Source organism: Elephas maximus, chromosome 18, assembly GCF_024166365.1.
Source record: "Elephas maximus indicus isolate mEleMax1 chromosome 18, mEleMax1 primary haplotype, whole genome shotgun sequence".
Taxonomy (NCBI): domain Eukaryota; kingdom Metazoa; phylum Chordata; class Mammalia; order Proboscidea; family Elephantidae; genus Elephas; species Elephas maximus.
In genome coordinates this window covers 14,722,220-14,749,505 of record NC_064836.1, presented here as the reverse complement: position 1 = coordinate 14,749,505, position 27,286 = coordinate 14,722,220, and the positions used below count along the sequence as shown (strand labels likewise).

At 52.0% G+C, this 27,286-nt stretch overlaps 1 protein-coding gene across 5 annotated transcripts in view; it reads right to left on the bottom strand.

The window, feature by feature from the left end:
• TMCC2 (transmembrane and coiled-coil domain family 2) overlaps positions 1-27,286 on the bottom strand; it is a 44,814-nt gene that overhangs the window by 5,703 nt on the left and 11,825 nt on the right. For 2 of the 5 annotated variants that reach the window (XM_049858103.1, XM_049858104.1), the window contains exon 2: positions 23,801-24,337. The exons of 1 other annotated variant lie outside the window; for it this stretch is intronic. In XM_049858103.1, the coding sequence (XP_049714060.1) occupies positions 23,801-24,337 (537 nt within the window). Of the gene's footprint in view, positions 1-5,779; positions 5,963-6,765; positions 6,958-23,800; positions 24,338-27,286 lie in introns of those variants that run through there. 2 more of the 5 variants (XM_049858106.1, XM_049858107.1) reach the window with 2 other exon arrangements.

The following is a 27,286-nucleotide window of genomic DNA, read 5'->3' as shown; positions in this document are numbered from 1 at the left end:
CAGCTCATTTGTTCTTCGTACGTATGGGGGGCAGGGGGAGGGCGAGGTATACGTGGAGGAAGGGGTTAAACACAGAGAAAGTGGCCCAGTCACACCCACTGGAACCAGAAACAGCCGGTGCCAGTTAAAGGCAGTAGTCACGGGCTCCACTTTTGTGAGGTGCAAAGTTACTGGAAAACAGTCCTGCCAACCTCGGCAGCAGGGGAGGGCTGCTCCTCTCTGGGCTTCCCTGGGCCTTTCCAGGTCACAGTTCTGCTGGGGACACTGGGGATGCCCTTCCGCATTCCCCTTGAATTGCTCTCCTAAATGCCTTGGACAAAGGATAAAGCTGTAACAACAATTCCTATTACTAATACTTGTTGACACGTGCCAGGCATGTTCTAAGTGCTTTATGTATATAGATTCATTTACAACAGAGCAACAACCCCACGAGGTCAGTATCATTATTATTCCCATTTTACAGAAGAGGAAACCAAGGCTCACAGAGGGTAAGTCACTTGCTTAGGACTATAAACCAGCAAATGAAAGACCAAGAATTTGAACCCTGTCTGTTTCCGACACTCAGGCCCTGACCCCACCTTGGAGGCTGGGAAGTGCCTGAAGATTCCCAGATCCACAGGGCTGCTGGAGCATCTCTGCCTCTGAGGGAGCCTGGTCCTCGCAGCGGTTCCCTCGTCCCTGCCACCTCTTTGGGACACACAAGTCTAGACCAGTGGTTCTCAACTCCAGAGCAACTAAATCAGGGTATCCTATAATTGGGGCTTTACAGAAGCAAGGAAAAAGAAAGGTGCTCTCCCAGCCCTATCCTGCTGTCTCCACAGCCAAGAGCAAATCCTTGGAAATGTCTACATAGTGGCCACAGCAAATAAAGTCACCTCTGCAGACTCACCACTGTGACATTTCCAGCTTTCCTCACTAGAGCTAACCCCTAAACCTAGAGACCCAGATATCTCCAGGAAGACTTCACTCACCCACCCGCAGCAACCACCCCTCCTGCGGCGACCTGGGGGAGGGGGGCTCTGCTGCTAGTACAGGCCCTGCAGCCCACCTGTGTGGGGGGTGTGTGTGAGGGAGGGAGAAAGAATGAGAGAGAGAGAGAGAGAAAAAAGGGTTGGGGAGGGGAGAGTGACCTGGGGGAACACTGTGTGAGAGATACCAAGATCCTGTCTGTGGCTTTTACCCTCAGGACTGAAATACCTCAGCAGCCACTGACATCTGAATAACTCCCCCTGCCAATTCACCACAGAGAGAAAGAGAACAAGAAAGAGAGAGAGAGAGAGAGACTTACTGATCTATAACGAGAGATTCTAATTCAGAGACTGGGCTCACCCCTGCTTCTAGCTCAGAGCCCATCCTCAGGGAAGCCTTTCAGGAACTTTCACTCACCTGCCACTTCCTTAGACCCTGCAGTCCTCTCCCTTGGCCCTCAGCTGTTCTCACACCACTGGGAGCTGGGAAGCAGGCAAGGGCTTGCCTCCTCACTCCAGGCTGGACTGAGGCACCCCTAACACCAGCGATGGGGTGATCTCACTCAGCTCTGCCCTCCCCACACACAGGCTGACGGGACCTGGGAAAGGTTGTTTCAGGGTTCTGGAGAACAAGCAGCACTCTAGATGCTGACAGGAAATACCAGATGCCCTGTTTCTCTCAACACCCCCTTCTCCAGTTTTCTAGGACCCACCCTCATCCCTGGAGGCAACTCTAGATTTCCCAGGACCCAGTTCCCATGTCTGAGGAGGGTGGGAGATGGCAGCGGTTCCCTTCAGAAGGAGAGAGGGTGGCCGAGGGACAGAGAGACAAGAAGTGGCAGACGTACAGGCAGAGATACAAAGAGGGAGTTATGCTTTAACAATGGAAGGAAAATCAGAGAAGGAGAAAGGGGGAGAGTTAGGGAAAAAGACAAGAAAGCTATTAAGATTGAGAGTGGTGGAACCAGACGGAAGTATGAGAAGACAAAGAGATTTGCCAAGAAAGAACAGCAATAAGACAGGATACGGGGCCTGCAGGCCAATGGAGCAGCCACTAAATTTGGACTCAGACACCGATTAGAGCCCTGGCTCTGTCGCTACCAGTTGTGTGATCTTGGATATATCACTAATCTCTCTGAGATTCAGTTTTCTCATCTATAAAAGGGGGTCAATTCTACCTACCTCAGAGGGCTGGCGGGAGGATAAAATGAGGTCATGGGTGAAGGCAACCACCACAGTACAATAACAGGGCACACAGCAGGGGGTCAAAAACAAATTAAGAGAGTGAAGCAAGGGCTCTAAGACAGGAGGGAGACCTGGTGTGATGGCCAGAGTCCCCCAACCTGCTGGCCTGGGCTGCAGCTCCATGTGGGTATGCACAGGGCACATGGGCCTTCACTGCAGCGTCACATTTTCACAGAGCAGAAGCTCTTCCTCACTCACTCCAATTCCCTGTCCTGGGGCTGGGGGACTAAAAAGAAGCCATACAGCTCACTCAACTCCTGGTCACTAGCAGGAAAAACTCCAGGGTCCCCCAGCTTGGAGCACCGCCACACCCCTCTGGAAACTACCTCAGAGCCTCACCCAGCCCACATGGCCCAGCTCTCTGCTCAGGCCCAGCCACCAGCACTACATGTGGAGGTGACTCCCAGCCTGAGGGCTTCCTTACCCCACTCTCCTGGGGTGGCCCCAGAATTAACCCCAGTGCACAGGCTGGGCAGGCTCCAAGAATCAGAGAAGTATGGTGGGAGGCTCGTGCCCCTTCCTCAGCTCCCACCATTCATGTTGGGCAACCAGGGTGTCCACCAGGCAGGACCTGGGCCATTGACCTTGTTCTACACCAAGACTGAGTCCAAGAGGTGCTCAGTGAATGTTCTGGATGGGGACTTGAGCCAGAGCTGGGGCACTCTCTGAAGTGTCAGGCCCTACGCTCCCCTCTCCCTCTCCCTGCTCCAGTGAAGCCTGCCTGCGCCCACACACACCTGGAGGGCACCCCTCACACGGCCCCCTTCCAGCAACACTAAAGGAGCCGGATTAGGCAGTCCGCCAGATTACAGGAGCTGCCAGATCAGGCTTCCCAGCGTTGGCTTCCATGGCCCTCCCAGGACTCCCAGCTCTCCGGGGCTGAGCTCAGTGTCCTCATGTTAACCGGCCCTGGACCCGGGAAGCCTGCTCGTCCTCTCACACTCCAGCCCAGCAGCCTGGGTCCCTGAGGTCCAGGGAAGCACCAGGTAGACATCGTCCAAGCAGAAAGCATCAGGCTTAAGTGAAGCTTTTTTGGGAGTGGACATGTACACCTACCTCGTCCCCCAGGTGATAAGACTGTCAAATGGACTTGAAAGTACAATAGACTTGAAAGCTCTGAAAATTGTGAAATGTGAATCATGGTCCTATTCATTCACCAACTGTATAAAAACAGAAACATTCAGAAGGATGGACCATATAGTGACCACTTGTAAGTGGTATGTGCAAGCGGTCATTGTTTGTATGGTCTGCCAGAGAGACAGCAGAGGTTCCGAACCTGTGACTTCCCTCACCCTGGGGTCAAGCAGTCCCTTCCTAGATTTACAAAGTGGGTTCCCATTAAGGGACAAAGCAGGCTGTCCTAGGCATCTGCTAAGGGGGCTGGAAAGCCAGCATCGTGGTGGCTCTCAGATTAAAAAGAAGGAGGAAGGAAAGAAAGAAGGAGGGAGGGAGGGAAGGAGGAAAGAAAGAACGACAGGGAAAAAGATGAGCTTTCTGGGCTTCTATGCTTCCCTCCAGGAGAATAGGGCAGCCCTATCATCCAGGGACAGGTGGCCCTCAGGTCCCATCTGGGGCCAACCCTGACTTGTCTGTGGGTCTGGCCAAGCAGGTGAAGGATCCATGCAGGATGCTGCTCCTGGGAGCAGGGTCTGGGCTCCCAGTGGGCTGTCAGGTGACTCAGCAGAGATGCTTCTATCTGCTGACTTCTGGCCCTGTGATTCTGAGCTGCGTGCCCCTCCTGGCATGGAGAACATTCAGATTCTTCTTCTACTAGCTCTCAAGGTAAGGGGGGAAAGCCAGGGCCAGGAAGGACAGGAAAATCCAGCTAAAATCCTTCAGCTCAAAGAGGTAGATTGACAGTCTTTGACCTTATCACGAAGCTGGGAGGGAGGGAACTTGAAATGCCCCACACCAACCTGGCATCCCAGCCAGAGTTGGAAAAATTACTCAGCCATTAGGGGCCTGCCCCCAGCCCCCCAAACAGCTGACAGTCCTCCTGGTGGGCTGGTGGCACTTTCTCTTCCTGGGTGAGACATGTGGCCATGAAGTTGCCCAGCCCCAGCTTTGGACGCATCATCACAGCTGCCCCAAGCCCTCCGTGGTGGGCAAAGTGGTGCAGAGGGCGGGGCGGTGAGGGGCGGGGGAGGCATTGGCCCGCCCCGGGTTCTACTGGTGCCTGGGAGCCTAAGCGGCTTTTCTCCAGAGGGCTGAGAGGCAAATGCTTAGATGCTTAAGGGCTACGTGTGGGGCAGGGTAGGGTGTAACCAACCCCCACAGCAAGGTCCTAGCTACCACATGGGGGATTACAGGGGTAGTGCCCCTTTCCTCGTGCTATAGCACGCCCTTGGTGGCTTTACAAGGAATTCCACTCTGCTGCAAGGGGGCTGAGTCCCTGGTAGTGCAAACTGTTAATGCTCAGTTACTAGCTGAAAAGTTGGAGGTTTGAGTCCATCCAGAGGCACCTCAGAAGAAAGGCCTGGTGATCTACTTTCCAAAAATCAACCACTGAAAATCCTATGGAAGCACAGTTCTAGTCTGACACACTTGGGGTCACCATGAGCTGGAGTCAACTTAATGGCAACTGGTTGGCTGTTGACAAGGGGATCTTTGGAGTAGATTTCATAGAGATGAGGAAGCTCACTCCCCACCCCCAACCCTTTCCCGCAGCACCTATGGATCTAAGGCATAGTGCAGCTAGCACCTACTATCTCAGCAGCCCAGGGCCCTGGAGGCAGGCTTCAAACCATCTCCTGCAGCCAGCGATTCTTCCTCCACCCTGACCCTAAGGGCTGCCCTCTCTTCCTGGTGGACACACTCCTCTCACCTAACCCTTGGCTTCTGGGCCTTTCTGTTAGACCCACCCCTTGGATGCTGGTCCAAACCTCTGCTGAGAACAATGCCTTTTTGTGCACACAAATATCACACACTCTCCTCTCCTTACACCCACAGACCCCTGGGTGAACCCCCACACCTGCCCTCCCACCTTGGGGTCTCCTCATTTCTCCACCCTCTGAGTACTCCAAATTCTTCAGGCCCCTAAATACTTTGCTCCTTGTGGACTCTCCCACTGTCCACTGGGCACCGCTCACTGCCCTTTGCACAGGGACCCAGACCTCCCCACGCCCTCTCCCTGCCACATCTGCAGGCAGAAGCGACCACAACCCCAGGAACGCCTCTCCCACTTAGCTTCACATTAGCTTCTCTGACCCCAGCTGGAGTGACACACAACCACTGGTTTCTGGGGTTGCCGTCCCTCTCATTCATGCATCCTCCTGCACCAGAAGCCCAGCCCCAGGGGCCCTCCCTGCACTTGTCTTGACAGCCTCAGCCTGGGAACGCCTGGTACAGCCCCCTCCTCCATTCTCCCAGTCACAGGGGCTCTCCATCACGGGAGAGGAGAGGCAGCTGCACCCTTGAGAAACCACAGGGTGCGCATGGCCCACCTGACAATCTGCAAAAATGGTCTTCTCCCCATTCCACAACCCCACCCCACCCAGCCAGGGCAGGGCAATGCTGGCCCCTACCCTCCCAGTAAGCTTCTCTCCTTCACCCACCAGGGGCTTCACCTGTGTGGGCGCCATTTCCAGGAGCCGGGCTGGTGATGGGGTCCCAGGGGTTCTGAGGCCCCAGCTCTCTGTGGACTGTGCCAGGGACTCGGGGTCACAGTCCCTGGGCAGCGCTGGGCTTGCCGTGGGAAGCCGGGGTCTGCAAGCGGGTGTGCCTGAGCTCCCAGTCTCCACAGCCGCCATGCCTGGTCTGAGGCCCAGCCCAGGGATTAGGGGCGATTGCTCTGGGAGATTTCCTCCCTCACCCGGGGGCGCCTGGGCTGCTCCTTCCCATCTGGCAGGAGGCCACAGAGGTCACCAAGCAGATGGGCCAAGCTCTCTGAAGAGGTGTCCCCAGCCCCCCACCAAGTCCAGCTGTTGCCCTGTGTGCTCAGTGGGCATGATACCCAGGTGTGACAGGCAGCCCCGCCAGCACAGAGCGGGGGCACACCTGGCAGCATTGGGGGCATGTTCATCTGCATCATTCACCCATTCAAATGGGAGCTCTGCCTGCCCCTCACATCACGCCGTGCTTGGCCAGAAATGCCTCCACCATCAGAAGTCCCTGTCACAGAGCACAGCCCAGGCACAGTCCCACCGACCCCCTGCTGCAGCCTCAAAACGGAGTGGGCCTCCTAGCCTGGATTCTGGGAGTAGAGAAGCTCTCCAAACCAAGAAGACTGAAGCCTGGAGGGGGTCCTTCACAGATCCCGGCACAGCCAGCTTGGCCCCAAGGCCCCTCCCTGCCGCCCTGCCCACTGACTCCTCAGCCACCACCGCCCACCAGGCCTCCTCTCTACTCCAATAAATGCCTGCAGAAATCAGACAGCAGCCAGCCTCCCTGGGCTCCTCCAGGGTAATTCCTCTCCCTGAAATGCATTCTGCTGTGGTCACCACTGCAGCCACTTCTCCTCTAGCTTCTGCTTCCCACTCCCCCGTTCTCCCTGTCCCCCAGTGCTGCCCAGGCAAAACACCCAAGACGAAACATGACATGACGGAAAACTCACAGCAGGGCCTTCCTCCTTGGACTTCATTTGGGCAGTCCCCGCAGGAAGTTCTGTGAGTGGCCAGCAGAGGGGGTCTGGTGTCCACAGTTGAGGACGGCAAACAGTGGGGCGCTCGTGGCTGGCAGAGTCCAGGGCCGGCTGGGGCTCTCTATCCACAGCTTCCCAGGGCAGAATCACTGGCCAAAGCGGACTCTGATTCTGCACCAACTTGAGCCTGGAGGGCAACCTCGGGCTTAAATACGAGGGCCAACACGGATCCCACAGATGGGGTGGGCCCAAGCTCAAGAAGGCGTAAAGAGATAAGAAAGACCCAGTGCTATCTCTGGGGTTCTGCTGCCAGGGCCTACAGCCAAAATCACCAAGAGCAGGACTCCCATACCCTGGGCTCACGGAAACCTCACAAACATTTGTGGTGGCCAGTGACTCAGGGTTTGTGAGGACAGGGGTCCAGCAAAGCATACTGCACAGGCCCCAGGCTCTGGGACCAACTCAGACACTTCCAGCAGCTCCCCACACCTATAAACGATCTCCTTCCTGTGGTACTCAATTTCTGCTTTATACTTCAGCATTCGCACTGCAGGAGAAAAGGCCTGGCGACCTGCTCCCATAAAGATTATATACAAGAAAACCCTCTAGAGCTGTTCTATGCTGTAACACATAGAGGCGCCACATGGAGGAATGGACAACATGGTGCAAGACAACAACTGTTCATGTTGCATAATGGTTATTTGTAAAGAGGTTTTACTGCCCCCATTAAACGACCAGGGGGAAGGGACCATCACGTCATCACTGCGCCTGGCAGAAGACTGACCCTCAATATCTATGTTTATAGAATGACTGACTGATCTATCTCACTTTAGGCACAAAATAGGACAGTCCGGCTATGGCTGTTCTGTCCCCCGTAGCAAGGGAGACACCTTGGTCTTCTCACACTTCCCTGACACCCCTTTCCTGCCCCCTCCTTTCTAACCCACTAAGCTAATGTTTTTAACTTTTCTTTACAAGTAAAAGAGGAGCGGAAAGAAAGAAGGAGAGGCAGCAGCAGGCAGCAGGAGAGGCACGGAAGGGGCTGAGTAAGTTGAGCCCTGGGGCTCTCTCTGTACTGAAGGTCTCGCTCCCCTGGTTGCCCAGAATCGTGAAGACCCAAAAAGAGCTTCCAGTGAGGCCACGCTGTACCACCAAGATGACATCAGGGAGCATCTCCCCCAAGAAAGGCACGTGCCTTCTCTCTAGTGAGAGAGTCAACTCCACTCCAGGGACAACTTACTCATCACCACAAAAACTAAGCAACAGGAAAAGAGGATAGGGGCCCAGGGGTGAACCAACAGCCTGCTAAGAGAAGAGGAACAAATAGGAACCAGGGGGATGCCTACCAGGCAAGCTGCCAGGAGACAGATCCATTTTTCTCTATGATTCTGTTCTCGTCTTTGGACCAAAGAGATGTTCCCAAATCTGCCAAGGATACAGAACTACCTGCTCTGGGTGTTGGGGGCAGGGAGCCCACAGTATCATGGCATGGTGGGAAAATCAATTCCCTGAGTTTGAGTGCTAGTTCTACCACTTATTTGCTATGGGACCCTTGGTCAAGTCACCACAGGCTTGGAGACTCAGTTTTCATGTCTGCAAAATGGGTAGGCCTCCTACCACAGAGCCGATGGGAGGAGTGTGTGAAGTATGGGGAGCTTGGAAGGCCTTGGCTGAGTTGAATCTGTTTGGCAGGAAGACATGCCAAGGCTGGGCTCCCTGGGCACTGGCAAAGGCCTTGAGTAGCAAAGCCGAGTGCCCTGCAGTCAGAAGACCTGGTATAAATCCTCACCCTGTCTCTGCCAGCTTATGGCCTGGGCGGGCACTGGAAATCTGAGGTTTCACACGTGTCTTCACAACTACAAGAGGAGGCAGCTGCCGCTATGCAGCAGCCTTGATGGAGACCCGGGTGAATGGGATCTGTAGTATCAGGAGGTTGAAGAGAGGAGGGTAAACAAGCTAAGCCTTTGCAGCCAAGTCTCAGTTTTCCTAGCTGCAAAATGGTACTAATGATAATTCTGTCCCAGAGCCTTAAAAAAAAAAAATCAAACCATTTGCCATCAAGTTGATTCTGATTAATGGAAACTCCATGTATGCATGGTAGAACTGTTTCCAAGGCTGTGATCTTTCAGAAGCTGATCACCAGGCCTTTCTCCTGAGGTACCTCTGGGTGGGATCAAACCACCAACCTTTTGGTTAGTAGTAGAGCGCTTAACTGCTTGCAACACTCAGGGACTCCCCCAAGGCCTTGGCAAGGATAAAATGACGACGTGCTTGAAAATGCCTGGCACACAGTAGGTTTTACTTCAATAGAGGACTATTCCCAAGGGCCTCCTACCAAGTGGGTATGTGCACACACACGCACACAATCCACATCAAACGATACCGGTTTGTGCATCACTCAGACTGAACCTGGAAGACCTGCCTGGCACAGGGAAAGCCAGAAAAGGGGCTGCCAGGTGGAGCAAGGGCGAGACAGTGGCAGGCAGACGTGGGACTCCTGCAGTGAGAGCTAAAGCGACAGTCTCTGAAAGGACGTGAGCCACAAAGCAACTATCCTTCTGCAAAGAAAAGGTGCAGCTGCGTAAAAGCCAGTCCTGTGTACGTCCTACTAGGTCCCGTCTACCCCCACTCCCTGCTGCCTCCTCTCTGGCCTGGCTGAGACAGGCCACATGTCAGCCGAAGCAGGGCAGTCACTGTCCATTCACAGGACTAGCTGCTGAGCACTGGCAGTTTCCAGCTTCGCTCTGTCTACTCTTCCACATTGAGCCTGAGCCTGGGGGAGGCAGGTGGGCTCCGGCCACCCTGCAGGGGAGGCAGGAGGCTGGCCAGGTCCATGCACAGAGCTCTTCCCTGGCACCTCCGGCAGGTTTGAGCCCTCTCTTTCACCGGGCTCCCGAGTGTAGTTTTTCCTCCACAGCCTTCCTGTTTCTTCCACTTCCTTATACGTTATGCCACGCCCTTTCTTTCTTTAACACGCTTTGTTATGGGTTGAAGTGTGTCCCCAAAATATGTGTTGTGAATCCTACCCCCTATGCATGTGAGTAATCCCATCTGGGAACAGGGTTTTCAGTGTTACATTAACGAGGTCATTATCAGCGTCGGGCCTTTGAGATATAAAGGGTAGATGAGGCACAGAGATGGAAGCACAAACAGGGGAAGATGGAGGCCACGTGAAGATCAGCAAGGAACCAGGAACACAGCTGAAAAGAGACAAGCACCTTCCCCAAAAGTCAACAGAGAGAGAAAGCTTTCCCCTGGAGCCGGCACCCTGAATTCAGACTTCTAGCCTCCTAAACTGTGAGAGAATAAATTTCTGTTTGTTAAAGCCACCCACCTGTGGTATTTGTTACAGCAGCCCAGGTAACTAACACACTCTTCAAGCATTACATTTTTCCTTTCCTCTTCCTTTGCCCTTTTTATTATTCTTCTGTCCTCCCCCAGCCCCTTTTAAAAAAATCTTTCTACTTATAGTTCTTTCTCATTAAAAAAAAAAAAAAAAGTATAAACCACACATTCTGAAGGGTGGGAAACCCAAGAAGTCACAGGCTTTAGGAGCAAAGAACAATGCTGAAAAACAGCTAAATTTAGTAGCTTAGAATACAAGGTGAGGCCTCAAAAAACCGCAGGCCCCAAATGTGCTGTGAAAATCTCCCAGGTAGGGTTCCTCCTTGAAAGGCCAGGCAGCTTCCCCAATGCTCCCAAGTCCTCTTGGGAATGGGGCTTGGGAGAGTGGTCAGTATTCCTAGGAGCAGGTGGAGACACACAGCCGTATGAGCTGGGAAGGAAGACAGAAAGGGCCAGACTGGCGGATGCAGGGGAAGCTGTGGGGCCACTCCCAGGTGCACACAACATGCCTCCCCACTGCAGCTGCTGCCAGGGAAACAACGCATTTCTTCGCCCCCTGGTCCTTTGCGGACCTAATGCCACAGACACTCCTATTTCGGGAGATGCAGTTATGTGCTTGGCTGTTAATCAAAAGGTTGGAATCTATCCGCAACCTCAGAAGAAAGGCCTGGCAATCTACTGAAAAAATCATCCACTGAAAACCCTATGGGGCACCGTGCTACTCTGACACACATGGGGTCACCATGAGTCTGGGTTGACTCTATGCCAACAGGTTTTGGGATGGACAGCCTCTCACCTAGGTCACCTTTGTTGTTGTTAGTTGTCATCAAGTTGGTTCTGACTCACAGTGACCCCATGTGTGCAGAGCAGAACTGCTTCATAGGGTTTCCAAAGTCATGACCTTTTGGAAGCAGACTGCCAGGAGCATCTGGGTGGGTTCACACCACCAATCTTTCAGCTAGTCGTCAAGCGATTAACCCTTTGCACTACCCAAGGACTCTAGGTCACCTTTCCAAAAAAAAACCAAACCCATTGCCGTCGAGTTGATTCCGACTCATAGCAATACTATAGGACAAAGTAGAGCTGCCCCATAGAGTTTCCAGGGAGTGCCTGGTGGATTTGAACTGCCGACCTTTTGGTTAGCAGCCATAGCTCTTAACCACTGTCTACCAGGGTTTCCAAGGTCACCTTTAGGCAAATTAAAATTTGTGCTGTACAGGTAGAAAAGACTAATAGTTTCATGCCTTTCATAGTCACTCCTAGGAACAGGCCCAGGAGAAAGTGACCATCTCCTTTGGGGGCAATTTTTAAGAAGCAGAGTGTCCTGCTGTTGTTAGGTGTCATCAGACTCCTAGTGATCCTGTGTGACAGAAATCTGCCCCGTAGGGTTTCCTAGGCTATATTCTTTACGGGAGCAGATCATCAGGTCTCTCTCCTGTGAAGAGGCTGGATGGGTTAAAACTACCAACATTTCGGTTAGCAGCTGAGCACTTAACCATCATGCCACCAGGGCTCCTTAGGGCACCCTCTACCTCACTCTATTTGTCCAGAATAATTTAAAACAAAGGAGCCCTGGTGGCACAGTCATTAAGCGCTCGGGTACTAACCACAAGGTCAAGGGTTCAAACCCACCAGCCGCTCCAGGGGAGAAAGATGTGGCAGTTTGCTTCTGTAAAGATTTACAGCCTTGGAAATTCTGTGGGGCAGTTCTACTCTGTCCTGTAGGGTCGCCTTGAGTCAGAATCCACCTGACAGCAACCAGTTCTAATTTCAGAATGATTCCTTTCTAAAAGCAGAGGATGGAAGCACAGAAGCCATGTGGGGTCCTGCTTACTCAGGGTTCAGAGCTTACCAAGGGCTGATGTGATTAAATGAGAAACATACGTAAGAGCACTCTGCAGACTAGCATGCTATTCCACTGACCGTCAGATGCCAGCCAAGAAGCTTCCAAAGGGACGACTTAGTAGACAGGTGTGAGGCCCAGATGATATTGAGTCTGAAGCAGCCTTCTCCTGCAGGGAAGAAACCTTACGTAATGAAGCTAATGTTACAGAGCACTTGTCTCCTCAGCTGCCCAGAGGAGGCCTCCTAGTCACAGTATCTCCAGGACCTGAGGGAGCTTTTGCCGAGCACGCTGCATTATTTACTAGCTACGGATACTGGCCCGGCTCGGGTCCCTGGCTGGGCTATCTGGAGAGACTTTTAAAAGAAAGAGAAAGGCATGCAGGGAGAACTTGCCCATATCCAGACCTGGGAGAGGTCCAAGGGGACACAAGCAGCTGGAGGCATCTCAGTCAGCCTTGGGAGGATGTGGGAAATGGGCTGGGGAGCCAAGAGCAGCCGGACAACCTGCTGGGAACATCTCCAGTGCCACTCACTGGAGAAAGAAGGGAGGTGGGAGAGAGCTGCTGTCCCAGAAGCTGCGCTCATTATCCCAGCCCCCGACTTCAGCCTGGAAGGAAGGCAGCAGGGCGTGTACATTCACCCCTGCCTCTATTTCAGAGCCCTCTGCCCCTTGGGGTATAAGGAGAGAAAGCCCAAACTGTGCCTGTGAAAAGGAAGAAGAGGGAGAAGTCAGGATCAGGTTTGTGATATTGTATTCCATTACCTCACCTGGCACCAGAGGGGACCAGGGTCCAGTGTCACATCTCAGGGATGTGGCCAACCCGGGGAGGGATCTGCACAGTGGCTGGGAAGGCCTGTGCCAACCCCCATGGCCCAAGCCCACACTGCCAGCTCCGGCTCCTCACCGTCTGCAACCCAAGGACAGGCAGCTGCTCTGGCTGCTGACTGTTAGCGGCTCTGGCCTGGGGAGCACGTCCGAGGGGACTGGGGCCAAGGTAGACAAGGCAAGGGGGATGGCTGGAGACCTGAGCAGGGGGCCATCACTTGTGCTCAGGCCAGCACCCTCTCGGCCCCTAGGGCCACAGCGAGCCAGAAGCATCTCCCACAAGTTTCTGGCCTGAGCTGAGACACGAGGGTGGCAAGAAGGCACAGCCTCTTGCCGTGTAACTTGGAAATTATCAAACTTTACTCCCTGTGCCCCAGGGACATCTACACTCTTGGGAGCCAGGGCTAATTTAGAGAACACTGGTCTCCATTCTAACTAGAAAGAAAGTCGAGGGTGTCATGGGAAAAGAATAAAGGAAAATTCCAGAGACCAGTTGCCTGCTGGGACAATTCACTGAGCCCACAAGTCTGTTCCAAAAGCCGAGAGGATGGTGCTGCTCATGTCTTGGGCGTCACAGCTTCAGGAAAAGGGCAGGGGCTTCATTTTTTGACTCGACTCCTGACTGGACCAGTAAAAGCCAGTTGCTGTCTAGCTGATTCTGACTCCCGGCAACCCCACATGTGTCTGAGCAGAACTGCGCTCTACTGGGTTTTCAGGTGGCTGATTTTTTAGAAGTAGATCACGAGGACTTTCTTCTGAGGCACCTCTGGGCAGGCTCGAACCACCAACCTTTCGGTTAGCAGCTGAGCGTGTTCAATGTTTGCACCATCTAAGGACGACTCCTGATTGGACAGGACCTCTGAAAGGGGTTTCACCTGAATATGAGGAATTCAAATCAAACTAAAGGAAGAACTTTTTCACTTGCCAGGCACAACGAGGTCTTCTGCTATGGTGAGGCCTGAAGGCCTCTAGGAAATAGGGCCCTTTAATCACCTAGATAGGGAGCCCTGCTTCCTGGCAACTCCCAGAGTACCCAGCCCGGCCTGGAAAGTGGGCTGGCAGGAGTGGCACCGCCTCTTTGAGGCCTGCTGGCTCTGCCTGTGGCCCAGGAACCTTTCCATGACAGAGAAGGCATCTGTCCTCCCAGCTCCCGACAGAAAGCCTGGGTGTGAGTCCAGGCTGGCATGGGCCCAAGCATGTGCAGAAGTGGCCTCCCATGCACCCTGGCCTACGAGCTCAGACACATAGGGGGCTCCGTGGTGGAACGGCCTGGCCTCTCCCAGTTGCCGAGGAGACATGTTTAGAAGCCTCTTCAGCAGAGCTGGCCCCACCCTGCAGGCTCCCAGACATAAACAAACCAGTGGCCCTTGGCAAGGGCCTATGGCTAAGGGAGGCCCCTCACTCGCCATCCCTCAGCATAAACAGGTTTGCTTACTTATGTCAGGGCAGAGAAGAAATCTCATTGCTGGGTAAATCTGGTGGGGGAGTGTCCCAAGAGGACAGGGTGTCAGGGTGGGCTCTGGTCTAGGTGATGAGCCAAACTCCCCCACTCTCCCTGTCTGGGTCCTGGAGATAACAGCTCCGTGAGCCACAAGAAAGCAGCCAGTGGTGACATCACCTCCCTGCCTTCCCCCCCTCAGGCCCCACCAGCCCTGGTGGAGACGTTGGCCCTCTCTCCTACCCTCCCTTCTAAGCCAGGGGGCAGCAGCCTAGCCTGGCTATAGAAGGCCTCCCACAACTGAGCACCTCCACGCTGGTCCCCAAAGGCCGACCTGATGCTCCCGGCTCCCACCCCATCCCCTCCTCACCCTCAGAGGAGATCAGCCACACTGCCTACAAGGGGAAGGGCAGGGGCTAGGCTGGCAAAGTGGGCCTCGAACCAGCTGCTTGCTCTTCCCCTCCAACCGTCACCCTCCTGAGACCCTCCACCTGGATGCACCTTGCACAGGCCGGAGGTGCAAGCTGGGCCGAGCTAGCCCGGGAATGCAGTCACAGCTGGCAGAGGTTCTGAGCAAGGCAGAGAGGCAAGTGATGGCCGAGTCAGACACAGAAGAGATAGCAACAGAGTACAAGCTGCCGACCCTCGCAAGGGCTAATCCCCTCCCTAAAAGCGGGGGCATTGGGGATGAAGGCAGGAGGGAAGAGTTGCTAGATTTTTCCGAGAGAGTACACATTTTCCAGGAGTCACTGTTTAGCAAAAAACAGAAAGTCGGAGTCAACTCCACTTCCACTCCACAATCAGAGACTCCCTCGGCAGCCCCCATCCAGGCCAGCGTTTTCCCGAGGCTAAGACAACACACCCACCCATGGGGAGCCCAGAGCTCACCTCACTCTCCAGTCCCGGGCCAATGCCCCAAAAGGCAACAAGTGGTTACAATTTTTTTTATCCACCTTACACATACAAGTCATACAAAAACATACAAAAGGCAGAATGGTGGGGCAGAGACGACAATTTGTTTTTGTAGGGAAAGAATTTAAGGCACGACCTGGAAGAAAGCTGAATCTGGTGGGATCAAATGATGACCAAACTACCACCAAACTTCATCACCAAGGTAAGCCTGCTTCACTGGACCAGGAGCCTCCCTCTGCACCTCTGTTGCACCCCTGTTCTTGTTGGGGTTCTAAGTCCCCTACTTTCTTAGGTGGGGGTAGGGTGAGTCTTTCCAAGACAGCTTGGCCATTTAAGCTGCCTCCAGGGTGTTTCGGTAACTCAACCCCTGCCTGGGCCCACTCCGGTCCAAAAGCCAGCTGGTGAGCTCCGAACAATGGCCAGGGTGTGGGCCGTGGGGAGGCTTATGAATTAAAAATAGATGCTAGTAATCGCCGGCGCTTGCTGAGCCATGTGGGGCTGTTTACTAGAGAGAAGAATACCTTCTATTCATGCCCAGAAACCAGGGCGGAACCACCATGGGGATCATACAACCAACAGCCTCTGGGTCTGGGGGGTCAGCTGACAGAGCAGGGCTTCCCCATGGCTGGAAGACCCCTTTCCTCTCAGCTCTCTCCTTGGGACCCCAAGGGCCACAGCCATCCCTGGAAGGCCAGCTCAGGTCACAAAAGCCATATAACTGAAGGAGAAACGCCAACCAAGAGATAGCATTCCCTCCCTTGGCTGAGGCAAGGCTGCTCCCTGTGGATGGTGCATAAAATGGGCCCTAGCAGTTTCAGTTGACTTCAGTTCTCAGCTTGGTCTTGTGGAGAGTCTAGGAACACGGATCTAGTCCTCTCTCTGCATTTAATGGCTGAGTACCCACAGGCAGGTTGTTTCTTGATTCCTCCATACCTCAAGCTACTAGTTGCTGTTGAGGTGATGATTCCAACGCATGGTGATCCCGTGTGTATCAGAGAAAAACTGTGCTCCACAGGGCTTTCGATGCTTGATTTTTCAGAAGTTAATCAACAAGCCTTTCTTCCGAGGTACCTCTGGGTGGACTCGAACCTCCAACCTTTTGGTTAGCAGCAGTGCACGTTAGCAGTTTGCACCACCGTGGGACTCCTAGTCCTCAGTCTACTGTCTGTAAAATGGAGATAATAATACCTGCTCTGCCTACTTCACAGATATGTTGTTAAGATTAACCAGACAACACATGTGACAAACTCTAGAAAGCGGCAAGTTCTAAACAAGGGCATAAAGCTGTCACAGTAACAACCATTTTCCGCATTGTCACCCCGAACCAGTCAGTTCACCCAAGAGTCTTTGGGCCTGGTAGTCTACACGCAGCAGGAAGAGACTCCTCCCCGCCCTCTGGATACCTCAGGGACAGAGTGAAGACCACATAGGAGCCACGTGGAAAAGCAGTTAGCCTGCTGGTGTGCCTACCCCTGCAGCCCCTGGCCCACTGCACGCCCACTCAGCAGGCATCACAGCATTGCCCACTCTGGTCGGTGCCCACTGCCCACCACCCACCCCTCCATCTGCTCAGGCAGTTGGAGATCTTCACGGGTGCCCTGGGTACCCGGAGGCCACAAGGTTCCCATGTTCTTGCCTCACAAAACAGCTGTAATACCAGGGCCCCTTGCTGGGCAGGATTTTTTTTTTTTTTTATTCTTTAGATGAAGGTTTACAGAACTAGTTTCTCACCAGACAGTGCACACATTGTTGTATGACATTGGTTAACAACCCCACGACATGTCAACACTCTCCCTTCTCCACCCTAGGTTCCGTATTACCAGCTTTCGTGTTCCTTCCTTTCTTCCAGTCCCCGCCCAAGGGTTGGTACACCCCTTTAGTCTTGTTTTGTTCCATGGGCCTGTTCAACCTTTGGCTGAAGGGTGAGCCTCAGGAGTGACCTCATTACTGAACTGAAAGAGTGTCCGGGGGGATACTGTCAGGGTTTCTCCAGTCTCTGTCAGGCCAGCAAGTCTGGTGCTGGACAGGATTTTTAATTTGATTTTTAAATGTATTCACAGACTTACCTTTGAGAGGGGGGACTGGCTGCTGCCCACACAGGGCCCTGGCACACTAAAGGCTGAACAACCCAGTTCCTTCTCCTGGACCCCGCTAGCTCTTCATTTTACAGGGCCCTGTCATCCTCCAATCCAACTCATCCCATCTCACTCTTTGAATAGACTTTTCCCCAGTTGAAGCTCTGCTTACAGATGGTCCAGCATCATGGTTTTAAATCCTACCTATATTGATGACTCCAGTCTGGATCTCTCCCCAGGACTCCAAAATCACGCATCTGACTGCTTCTTTGGCACTTCCACACGGATGTTTAATAGCCATTGCAAGCTTAATGTGACTAAAACCCAGCTGATTTCCACCACCGCCACCCCTCCCCCCCACCACCCTTGCCGAATATCTGCCCCACTTGCCATTTTCCTCAACTCAGTAGCTACTTATTCTTTCTAGTTGCCCAGGCCAAGGTCCTGGGAGCCAGCTTTGGCTGTTCCCTTTCTGTCAGGGCCAACATCCAATTCATCAGGAAGGTTTGTGGCTCTACCTTTGAAGCAAATCTAGACTCCAGCCATGTCACCGCCTCCACCATTCCCCTCCACCCCGCCCCACTCCAAGCCACCATCACCTGACCCTGGGGAGCTCCAACAGCTTCCTCACTAGACCCTGTGCAGACCCTTGCTCACAGCTACTTTCCACACAGCAGCCAGAGTGATCTTTTTAAAAGGTATCATTCATCTGCACAAAACCTTCTAATGACTTCCCATCACACTCAAAAAAAAAAAAAAAAAAAATCAAAAGTCCTTTTCCTGGCCCACTAACCAAAGCCAAAAACCCACTGCCAACGAGTCGATTCTGACTCATAGTGACCATATAGGACAGAGTAGAACTGCCCCCATACAGTTTCCAAGGAACACCTGGTGGATTCAAACTGCCAACCTTTTAGGTTAGCAGCCACAGCTCTTAACCATTATGCCACCAGGGTTTCCCTATTTAATCTGGAACCCTCCTCACTCCCTCCCCACTCTCCTGCCCCTACCCCATCTCCCCGGTTTCGACTCTTCTACAGGCTCCACCTTGTTCCTTCCACTCCAGCCACACTGCACTCCTTGTGGCTCCTTGTACATCCCAAGCGCGTGCCTACCTCAGGGCCTTCTCGCCTACCTGTCCCTCCTCCTAAAATGCTCTGCCCCAAACATCCCCATGGTTCATTCTCTCAGTTATTGGAGAGCCCTTTCCTGACCACCCACCACGCTCTGTCCCTCACTCTGCTTTTATTTTGCTTCTTAGCGCTCATCACAACGTGATACACTGTGTACTCATTTATCTCATGTTTGTCTCCCCCTACCAGCTAGGATGCAATCTCTGTGAGAGGACCAGTTTCAGTTACCATCAAGTCATGGCAACCCCATGTGTGTCAGAGCACAACTGTGCCCCATTAGTAGAACTGTTCCCCAAAATCAGTGGCTGATTTTTCGGAAGTGGATCGCCAGGGCTTTCTCCCAAGGTGCCTCTGGATGGACTCAAACCTACAAGCTTTCAGTTAGCAGCTGAGCACATTAACCATCTGCACTACCCTAGGACTCTTCCACGAGAGTAGGGGCTTTGTTTTCATTCACTACTGCATCCTCAGTGCCTACAGCAATGCCTGGTACATAGCAGATGTTCAATAAATATCTGTTGAATGAAGAGGAGGCAGGGGGGTGCCTGGTGAAGATGTCCAGACTACTGACGAGGAAGGCAAGAGGGCAGCTGCTGACTCGAAGGCTGACCAGGTGAGGCTCTGCTATAGACAAATGGACCATAAGTACCTGTGGGAAAGTCCTTTCTCCTTACAGAAATCTAGAAGCAAGGTCATTTGTGGAATATATGAAACGACATTTCATGGGAATGATGATGTTGAAGCACAGAGCTGGGGGCTGTGCTGTGTAAAACATGCTAAAGGCTGTGCCTGCCCATCGCTGCCTAAGCTTAGTGCTGGCACACGCAGAGGCAGCACAGCATGGTGGGGAGGACATTGGATTTGGGGTCCACAGACCCAGGTTCTAGCCCCAGCTCTGTCTCTTAGTAGTGTTGTGACCTTGGACAGTCACATCCACTCTTTGGGTCTATTTCTAAAAGTCAGATGTCACCATATCACCTGGCTTACCTACATCGCAGGACTGTTTTAATGAATTCATGAAACAATGTCTACAAAAGCACTTCATAAGTTGGAGATGTGCAAAACAAACGTGAGCTGCTGGACAGTGTCTGGCATATCGCACGCACACGAACGTCTGCTGAATGAATGACCTCTAAAAGTATTCCAATCTCAAGATGCACAAGAACCCAAGAACTGATGCGAGGACAACTCCAGGTCTTGTGTATGGACGTTTATGTGCTCTGGTGACAACCGATGGTTTACCATTTGATACCAGAGTTTCTCCTTGAACCTGAACGCTAGGTAACCAACCCACTGTTGTGGGCTGAGCATGTCTCCCAAAAAGATATGTTGAAGTCCTGATCCTGGGTACCGGTGAATGTGTCCTTGTTTGGAAATTGAGTTTATGAGGTATAATTAGTTGCATTAATATGAGGTTACACTGGAATAGGGTAGGGCCTAATCCAATATGACTGATGCCCTTATAAAAAGAGAAGTGACACACAGAAGGGAAGACGGCCATGTGAAGACAGAAGCAGAGACTGGCGTGATGCAGCCACAAATCAAGGAACACATGGGGCTGCCACAAGCTGGGGCAGACAAGGAGGGATCTTCACCTAGAGCCTTCAGAGACAGCATGACCCTGCTGACACCCCGAATTTAGACTTCTAAGCTCCAGAGCTGTGACACAACACAGCTCTGTTGTTTTAAGCCCCCCCTCCCGCGCCCCAGTTTGTGGTCCTTTATTACAGCAGCCACAGGAAACTAATACACCACCAAGCCTCACAGCATCCAAATGTTTAGGGCTCTGGTCATCCATTAGTTTTCCCACTCTCAACTCCGTATTACTCAGGTTCTCTTTTCTTTCACCCCTTCTCCCCCTTTATTCCATGGCAGACAGGCTACTCCCACCCCACGACACACGCCCCTTAGAGAACTACATCCACATTCATGATCTCACCCTCAGTGCTGACTTCTAAAGCTCTACCCCAGCCCAGGCCTTTCTCCCATAAATCCCACTGCCAGCTGGTCCTCTCTGGTTGCCCAGAACCCAACCAGTCCGAGGGCACTGGGTCCACTCCAGGTTTTCATTGCAGCTCTCCTTCCCCTGCAGTCCTCTCACAGCCAAGCCACTCTCTCTCTCTCTTCCTCCCCCATTTCATCACTCTGGAGGCAGGACAAGCATCCTAGTCCTCAGGTTGCTTCAGTGGCATCACACCTTCACCCTCATGGACCAGCCCGCCCTCCTCCACCTCCTTCTCTGCCAGCCAAGATTCCAAGGTCAAAACCTTTGAACACTCTCTGGCCCAAACCCCCAACTCCTTTGTCATACTTGACCTTTTAACAGCTACCTAACAACCCCCCAACCCCAGATCAGTCTGATAGCCCTTCAGCTCCACTTCTACCCTCTGGCTACTAGAAGGGAAGACCACTGGAGGGAAAATAAATCACAACCACTGGGGGTACTGCCAGTACAAATTCAGAGCCTCCCACCTCAGCCGGTGCCTCCACTACACCAGCCAAGTCACCCACACCTTCCCACTCAGAGCCTCCCTCTGCCCTGAGCCAAACGTGTACTGTCCTCCTCAAGCCAGCCCTTTCCCCCTCGCCCACTACCCTCAGTAAACAGCCTCCCCTTTTGTCCCTACAGAAAGTGGCATCAAGTGAGAACTCCTGTCAGCTTTCCATCACCACCTAGCCTGTACCTTTTCCAACCACAACACTCACTCTTGTCTCCCAGAGGAGGTGACCCTCTTCCTGACCAAGAGCAATGCTGACCTCTGGACCTCAGCCCCTCACCTGCTCACTACCTCACTACAATGAGAATTCCCCTTCCTCATCAGAGTCTTCAGTCTCTCCTTCCGTAAGACCTCTCCTGTCAACATAGAGATTGCTCAGGTATCTCTCATCTTCAAAAAACCAACAAAAACCTGACTATTTCAACTGTACATCCTGCAGTCCTCTCTCCTTCCCAGCCCAGCTACATATCTGTCTCCCCTCCCACCTGCTCCTCAATCCAATGGAACTGGTTCCTTGCCATGAATACCAATGACCCCCACAGCTTGGTATTGACTGTGTTCACTTCCAAATCCAGATCTTACCCGTCATTTCTGCTACGTTTCACACTGCTGACTACTTCCCCTTCTTTTTTTTTTTTACAGAGCAAATTAGTTTCTCATTAACAATTAATATATAAATTGTTTTGTGACATTGGTTGCCAATCCTGCGATGTGTCAATACTCTCCCCTTCTCGACCTCAGGTTCCCCATTTCCATTCGTCCAGTTTCCCTGTCTCTTCTTGCCTTCTCGTCATTGCTTTTGTGCTGGCGTGCCCATTTAGTCTCACATACATGGTTGAACTATGTGTGTTATTCTTTGTTTTATAGGCCTGTCTAATCTTTGGCTGAAGGGTGAACCTCAGGAGTGACTTCAGTACTGAGTTAAAAGGGTGTCCAGGGGTCATACTTTCAGGGTTCCTCCAGTCTCTGTCACATGAGTAAGTCTGGTCTTTTTCTGTGACTTAGAATTTTATTCTACATTTTTCTCCTGCTCTGTCCAGGACGCTCTATTATGAACCCTGTCAGAGCAGTCGGTGGTGGTAGCCGGGCATCATCTAGTTATGCTGGATACTTCCCTTCTTGAAATTCCTTTCTCTTTTTGTTTTGGGGTCATCTCTCATCTCTCTCTGGGTTTACTCCTACATATTTGGCTTCTCCCTCTCAGGCCCCTTGTGCTTGCCTGCCCCTTGCATGCCAGATCTGTCCTTGGCCTCCCTCTCACTCAACAATGCCGCTTGGAGGACCACATCTACACCATGACATCAACCTCAATGCTGACTCCCAAAGCTCTGCCCCAGCCTAGTCCTCTCCCATAAATCCAACTGCCAATTGGTCCCCTCTAGTTGGAACCTCCCAAAGGCACCTGGAACTCAATGTGTCCAAAACTAAACTCATCACCATCCCCCCCATGCCCCACCAAACTTGGTCCTTCTCCTGTGTTTCCTCAATCAGAGAATATTTCCTACCCCTAAAGTTCCTATACCAGGAGCCCTAGAATCATCCTCTACTCTTTCAGTTCCTATGTCTTCCACTTCTAATTCATTACCTAGTCTTATTGATTCTAACTTCTAAACGTCTTTTGAATTTGTCCTCTTCTTTCCATCCCTACTGCCACACTAGACTACTACAAGCTCCAAAAACGGTTTCCTTGTCTCCTGTCCCACCTTTCAATCTCCTGTCTACACTGAGACCCAGAGAGACCCCCTCCCACCAATTTCTGCCTATGACCCTTCAATAGCTTCACACTGCCCCTAGACACAACATGGCAAGGCCTTTGGTGATCTGGGCTCTGTCTGCCAGTCCTCAGAAACACTGTACATTCCAAACACAATGAACCCCCCACCCCACCATCCCACTCTTTCTTGGCTAAATTATACTCCTTCAGGATTCATTTCAATGATTTCCTCTAGAAGGTCTTCCCCAACTCCCTCTGGGCTATACACTCTCTTCAAAGCTCCCATGGCATCTACCACAGCTCTTATCACTCTGCTCTCATTAATTGTCCATTCACCTGTCTGTCTCCCCCTCTAGACAGTCAACAGCCACCCCAGCTTATGCGGTCTTGTAATAATAAATATTCAATAAATATTTGCTATCTGAACAAAAGAACAACTGCACACATTCATAAAGTGTCAAACTGGGCTTTCTCCTTACCAAACAACCCTTCATGGATTCCTCCCCTATCTTTTTTGGTTGGTAGTTACAATAAATATATTGTGACAGGCTCTGGGAGCCCTGGTGGTACAGCGGTTAAGTGATTAAGTGTTTGGCTGCAAACTAAAAGGTTGGCAGTTCAAATCCATCAGCCACTCCTTGGAAACCCTATGGGGCAGTTGTACTCTGTCCTATAGGGTCACTATGAGTCAGAATCGACTTCACAGGAATGAGTTTTTGTTTGTTTGTTTGACGTGCTAGGCTCTGTTCCAAGTATCTTACATACATTAACTCATTTAATCCTCCAACAACCCTACTATTATTACCTACAGTTTCAACTAGGGAAACTGAGCTACAAAGAGGGTAAGTACCTTGTCAGCTAGTAAGGGGCAGAACCAGGGTTGAGTCCTAGTCTGTGCTCTTAACCACAGCACTTACGTTCCCTTCACAGCATGTTTAAGGAAAACAGACCAAAGTCAATACTGGCCTGAGCAAAATATAAGTTTGAAAAACAGACCTGTACCCCCAAACAAACACGAATTTGCCATTTTTGGCATTAGCTCTTGCTTCGGCTTAGTCATGCCTCTGACTCCTTCAAGCAGGGCTGATAACTGCAGGCAGCAGGATGTCAGCACCCACCTGAGCCCCAGCTCAGGTCCCCAGGCCCAGAGGGCCCTCGGCAGGTAGCTGTTGCCACCAAGCAGCCACCCACCCAGAAAGCCCTCTCCTCGTGCCTGCCTCACCTTGTCTGCGAGGCCCTCCGCCTCCTCAGCCAGTAGGTACACGTTGCCACTGTCGGCCAGCAGCAGGGCTGTGTCGGTGGTGGAAGAGGAGCGGGGGCGGCCCTGGTGCTGGTGCAGGATGGCGGCCAGGCTGCTGTCCTGGGGGGCCTTGCGCAGCAGGTGGGGACTGCCGCGCTGGGGCTCCAGAGAGCTGCTCTTGGTGCGTCGGCTGCCGCCCCCGCTGCTGCCACCCCCACTGCTGCTGTGCAGGCTGGCGCCCCGCTTGATGGAGGGCCGGGAGCGGATCTGCTGCAGCACACGGTTGAAGGCGGTGGGCCGGGCGGGCAGGTCGTGCAGGGACATGGCGTAGGAGACCCGGTGCATCTCCGGGGAGCGCTCCTTCTCGTCAGGGGAGTCATGGTCCGACATGCCCTGGGGATGCTGCTGCTGGCTATCCTGAGATGCCTGGTGCTCCCTCTCTCGCGACCGGCGGCGGCTGTGGAACAGGTGCTTCAGGCCGTGGCCAAACATGGAGCCCTCTGAGAGCTGCTGGATTTTCTGAAGGGGAGAAGATGAAGACCACCAGTGAGAGGAACACTCTTGATGGCCTAGACAGCTGGAGCTGGAGGTGAAAGTTGGGGTGGTCGGTTCCTGGGAGGCCAGCATAGCTACCACAGCCGTCTGAACCTGGATGATCCCTATGAATGGCCTGTCATGCCTAATAGGTACCTTGTGGAAAGGTGCCAACTCACCCCTTTCTTTCCCAAAGAAATGTACCACATGGCTCCTAGCAGGACATTTCAAATCAATGTGTGGGTTCAGGGTTACTGGCAATGACGCTTTCGGGACTACAGTCTGGGGCTCAGTGGCACACACAGGTACCACTTAGCTCACTCGGTTATACTCCTCTGGATGAATTCTTTCACCATAGTACCTCCCTCTTTCTAAGTCAGGCCCTCTTTCAGGCCATGCTGGCTTTTAGACCAAGGTATCCATTTCCAAAGACACCTCATTGTGATGTTCCCTGGGAAAAAAGGGGTCATACAATTTACATTGTTGTAACAGATACTAATTGCCTACCCACTATCTATTACCCTTTCTTTCCTACCAAACAAACTACAAGATCTTAAAGTACCTTGCTAAAAATTCCTGTTTTGTCAGGCTCTCTTGCTGCTAGGAGTAGCCCCATGACATAGTTTTGGTCAATGAAAAGCTAGGTGAGGGTATCTGGGAACACTTGCTTTCCTGATAAAGTCACTGCCCTTCCTACTTCTTCATGTCTGGAATGTGGAGGTAATGCCTGGAGATGCAGCAGCCATTTTGCAGCCACGAGGTGACTGGCCTATCTGGCTCCACAGATGGTGGACAACTTGATACCCTTCTGGAGCCACCATACTAGCTGTGAACTGCCTGTCCTGAGGTTCTTGTTCCATGAAATAAATAAACATATCCCTATCTATGGGGCAGAAGTAGTTCAGTGGTATAATTCTCACCTTCCATGCGAGAGACCCAACGTTTGATTTCTGGCCAAGGTACCTGAACAAGTTTCAGTGGAGTTTCCAGACTAAGAAGGACTAGGAAGACAGGCCTAGAAATCTACTTCCAAAAACCAGCCAACGAAAACGCCATGGATTACGATGGTGCAGTCATAACTGATCATGGCAATAGCACAGGACCAGGCAGCATTCCATTGTGCACGGGTCACCATGAATCAGGGGCCAACTTGAAGGCAGCCAACAACAACAGCTCACAGGGACCCTATGGGACAGAGCAGAACTGCCTCACATAAAGTTTCCTAGGCAGAAGTCTTTCTGGGAGCAAATTACCAGGTCTTTGCTCCCACAGAGCCAGTGGGTGGGTGCAAAACACCAATCTTTTGGTTAGCAGCTGAGTGCTTAACTGTTGCACCACCATCACTATGAGTCAGAATCAACTGAACAGCACACGTCTTTGTCTATATAACTCTATATAATTTTCTGTTATTTGTAGCCACTCTTATTCCTAATATAGTTGCCAATGAAATAAGCTTTACCTCTAGGAGCATAGCTTGTTCGTATTGCTGCAGATGATAATGTGACCAATTCTTTAGCATACATGTCAGAACCAGCTAGCCAAATGACTGTCTTTCTGTTCAGATTGGAAAAAACCAAAGAGGCCCTGGAGCCCAGTGTTGGCGTGGCCAGCTCTCCCTCATAGTGCTGTTGCTGAGATCCTCCACCTGCTCCTCAGGCAGGTCTGCTCACGGAGAGGTGGCCAGACATTCCAACCAAGGCGAAACAACGTGTGGTCTAACTCCAGACAGCTGCTGCCAGGAGGATGGTTTATCTGGCCAGGCCGAGCCCTCTGCGAGCCTCCGAGTGGTTGGGAGGACGGTGCGGGACTTGGAGGGCCAAGTGAGACCCTGCCCTTTGTAATTCCTAAGAAAACTCAGAACCCAGCAGTTGGGGCTCAATGAGCTATAGCAGGTCTTCATCTGTGTGGAACAGTCCACAACTCATGAGGTGGCCTCAGTCATTTTTTAAAACACTTTAAAAACTTAATACATACTAGATTTTCTTTTTTTCCTAGAAACAAAGTTTTAGAGCGGAAAACTTAGACCATTCAGAAACTAGGAGAAAACAATCCTTAGGTCTTCTAAACTGCCTTAGCCTGCCCTCACTGTTACTTTACTTCAGCAGGGACAGCTTGTACAGACAGCTATACTTACATCTGGTTGTAAATAAACTATAAACCAGCTGCCATCCAGTCAACTCTGGCTCATGGCGACCCATGTATGTCAGTGTAGCACTGTGCTCCATAGGGTTTTCAGTGGCTGATTTTTTGGAAGTAGGTCCCACCATGTATTTGTATACAAATTTAGGATTTTCATTCTTCACCTTCTTTGAGACTTCCAACACTCCCCAGAAGTAGGCGGGGTTCTTACATCACCCATTTTACAGACCAGGTATGTTCCATCATCACAGGTAACAACGAACTAATCATTTACAAATTGTCAAGGTGATTTTTCTCCTGCATTATCTCAATTGCAGGAGAAAAATCACCTTGACAATTTGTAAATGATTCCAGTGGGTGGGTATCTCAATTGATTTTCCCAGATACAACAGCAACGACAGCAATATTTCCATTTTTAGAAGAGGAAATCAAGGATACCACTGTTCTTCCCCAAGAATTTAATTCTGGGGCAGCCCTGGAGACGTTAAGCTACGCAGTCCCAGCAGACTCAGGTCCTCTTCTGGGAGTTTCCATTCTCTCAGGGCCAGCCAGAGGCAGGACCATGAGGCCCGTCTGAATCTGCTCTGGGTAGAACCAAGACATCCAAGCGGCCCTGACTTGGGAGCACACGCAACCATGAGCTGGAACTTGACCAGATCCTGTGGGCCTCTAGACCAGGGACCAGCCAGTACACCGCCTTTCTCCCTCTTCCAAGCTGATATAAGACTTCCCTCCAGGCATTGTGGAGGGGGCCAGCTGGCTCTGGGATTTGCCCAGCTGCTTCTGCCAAATGGT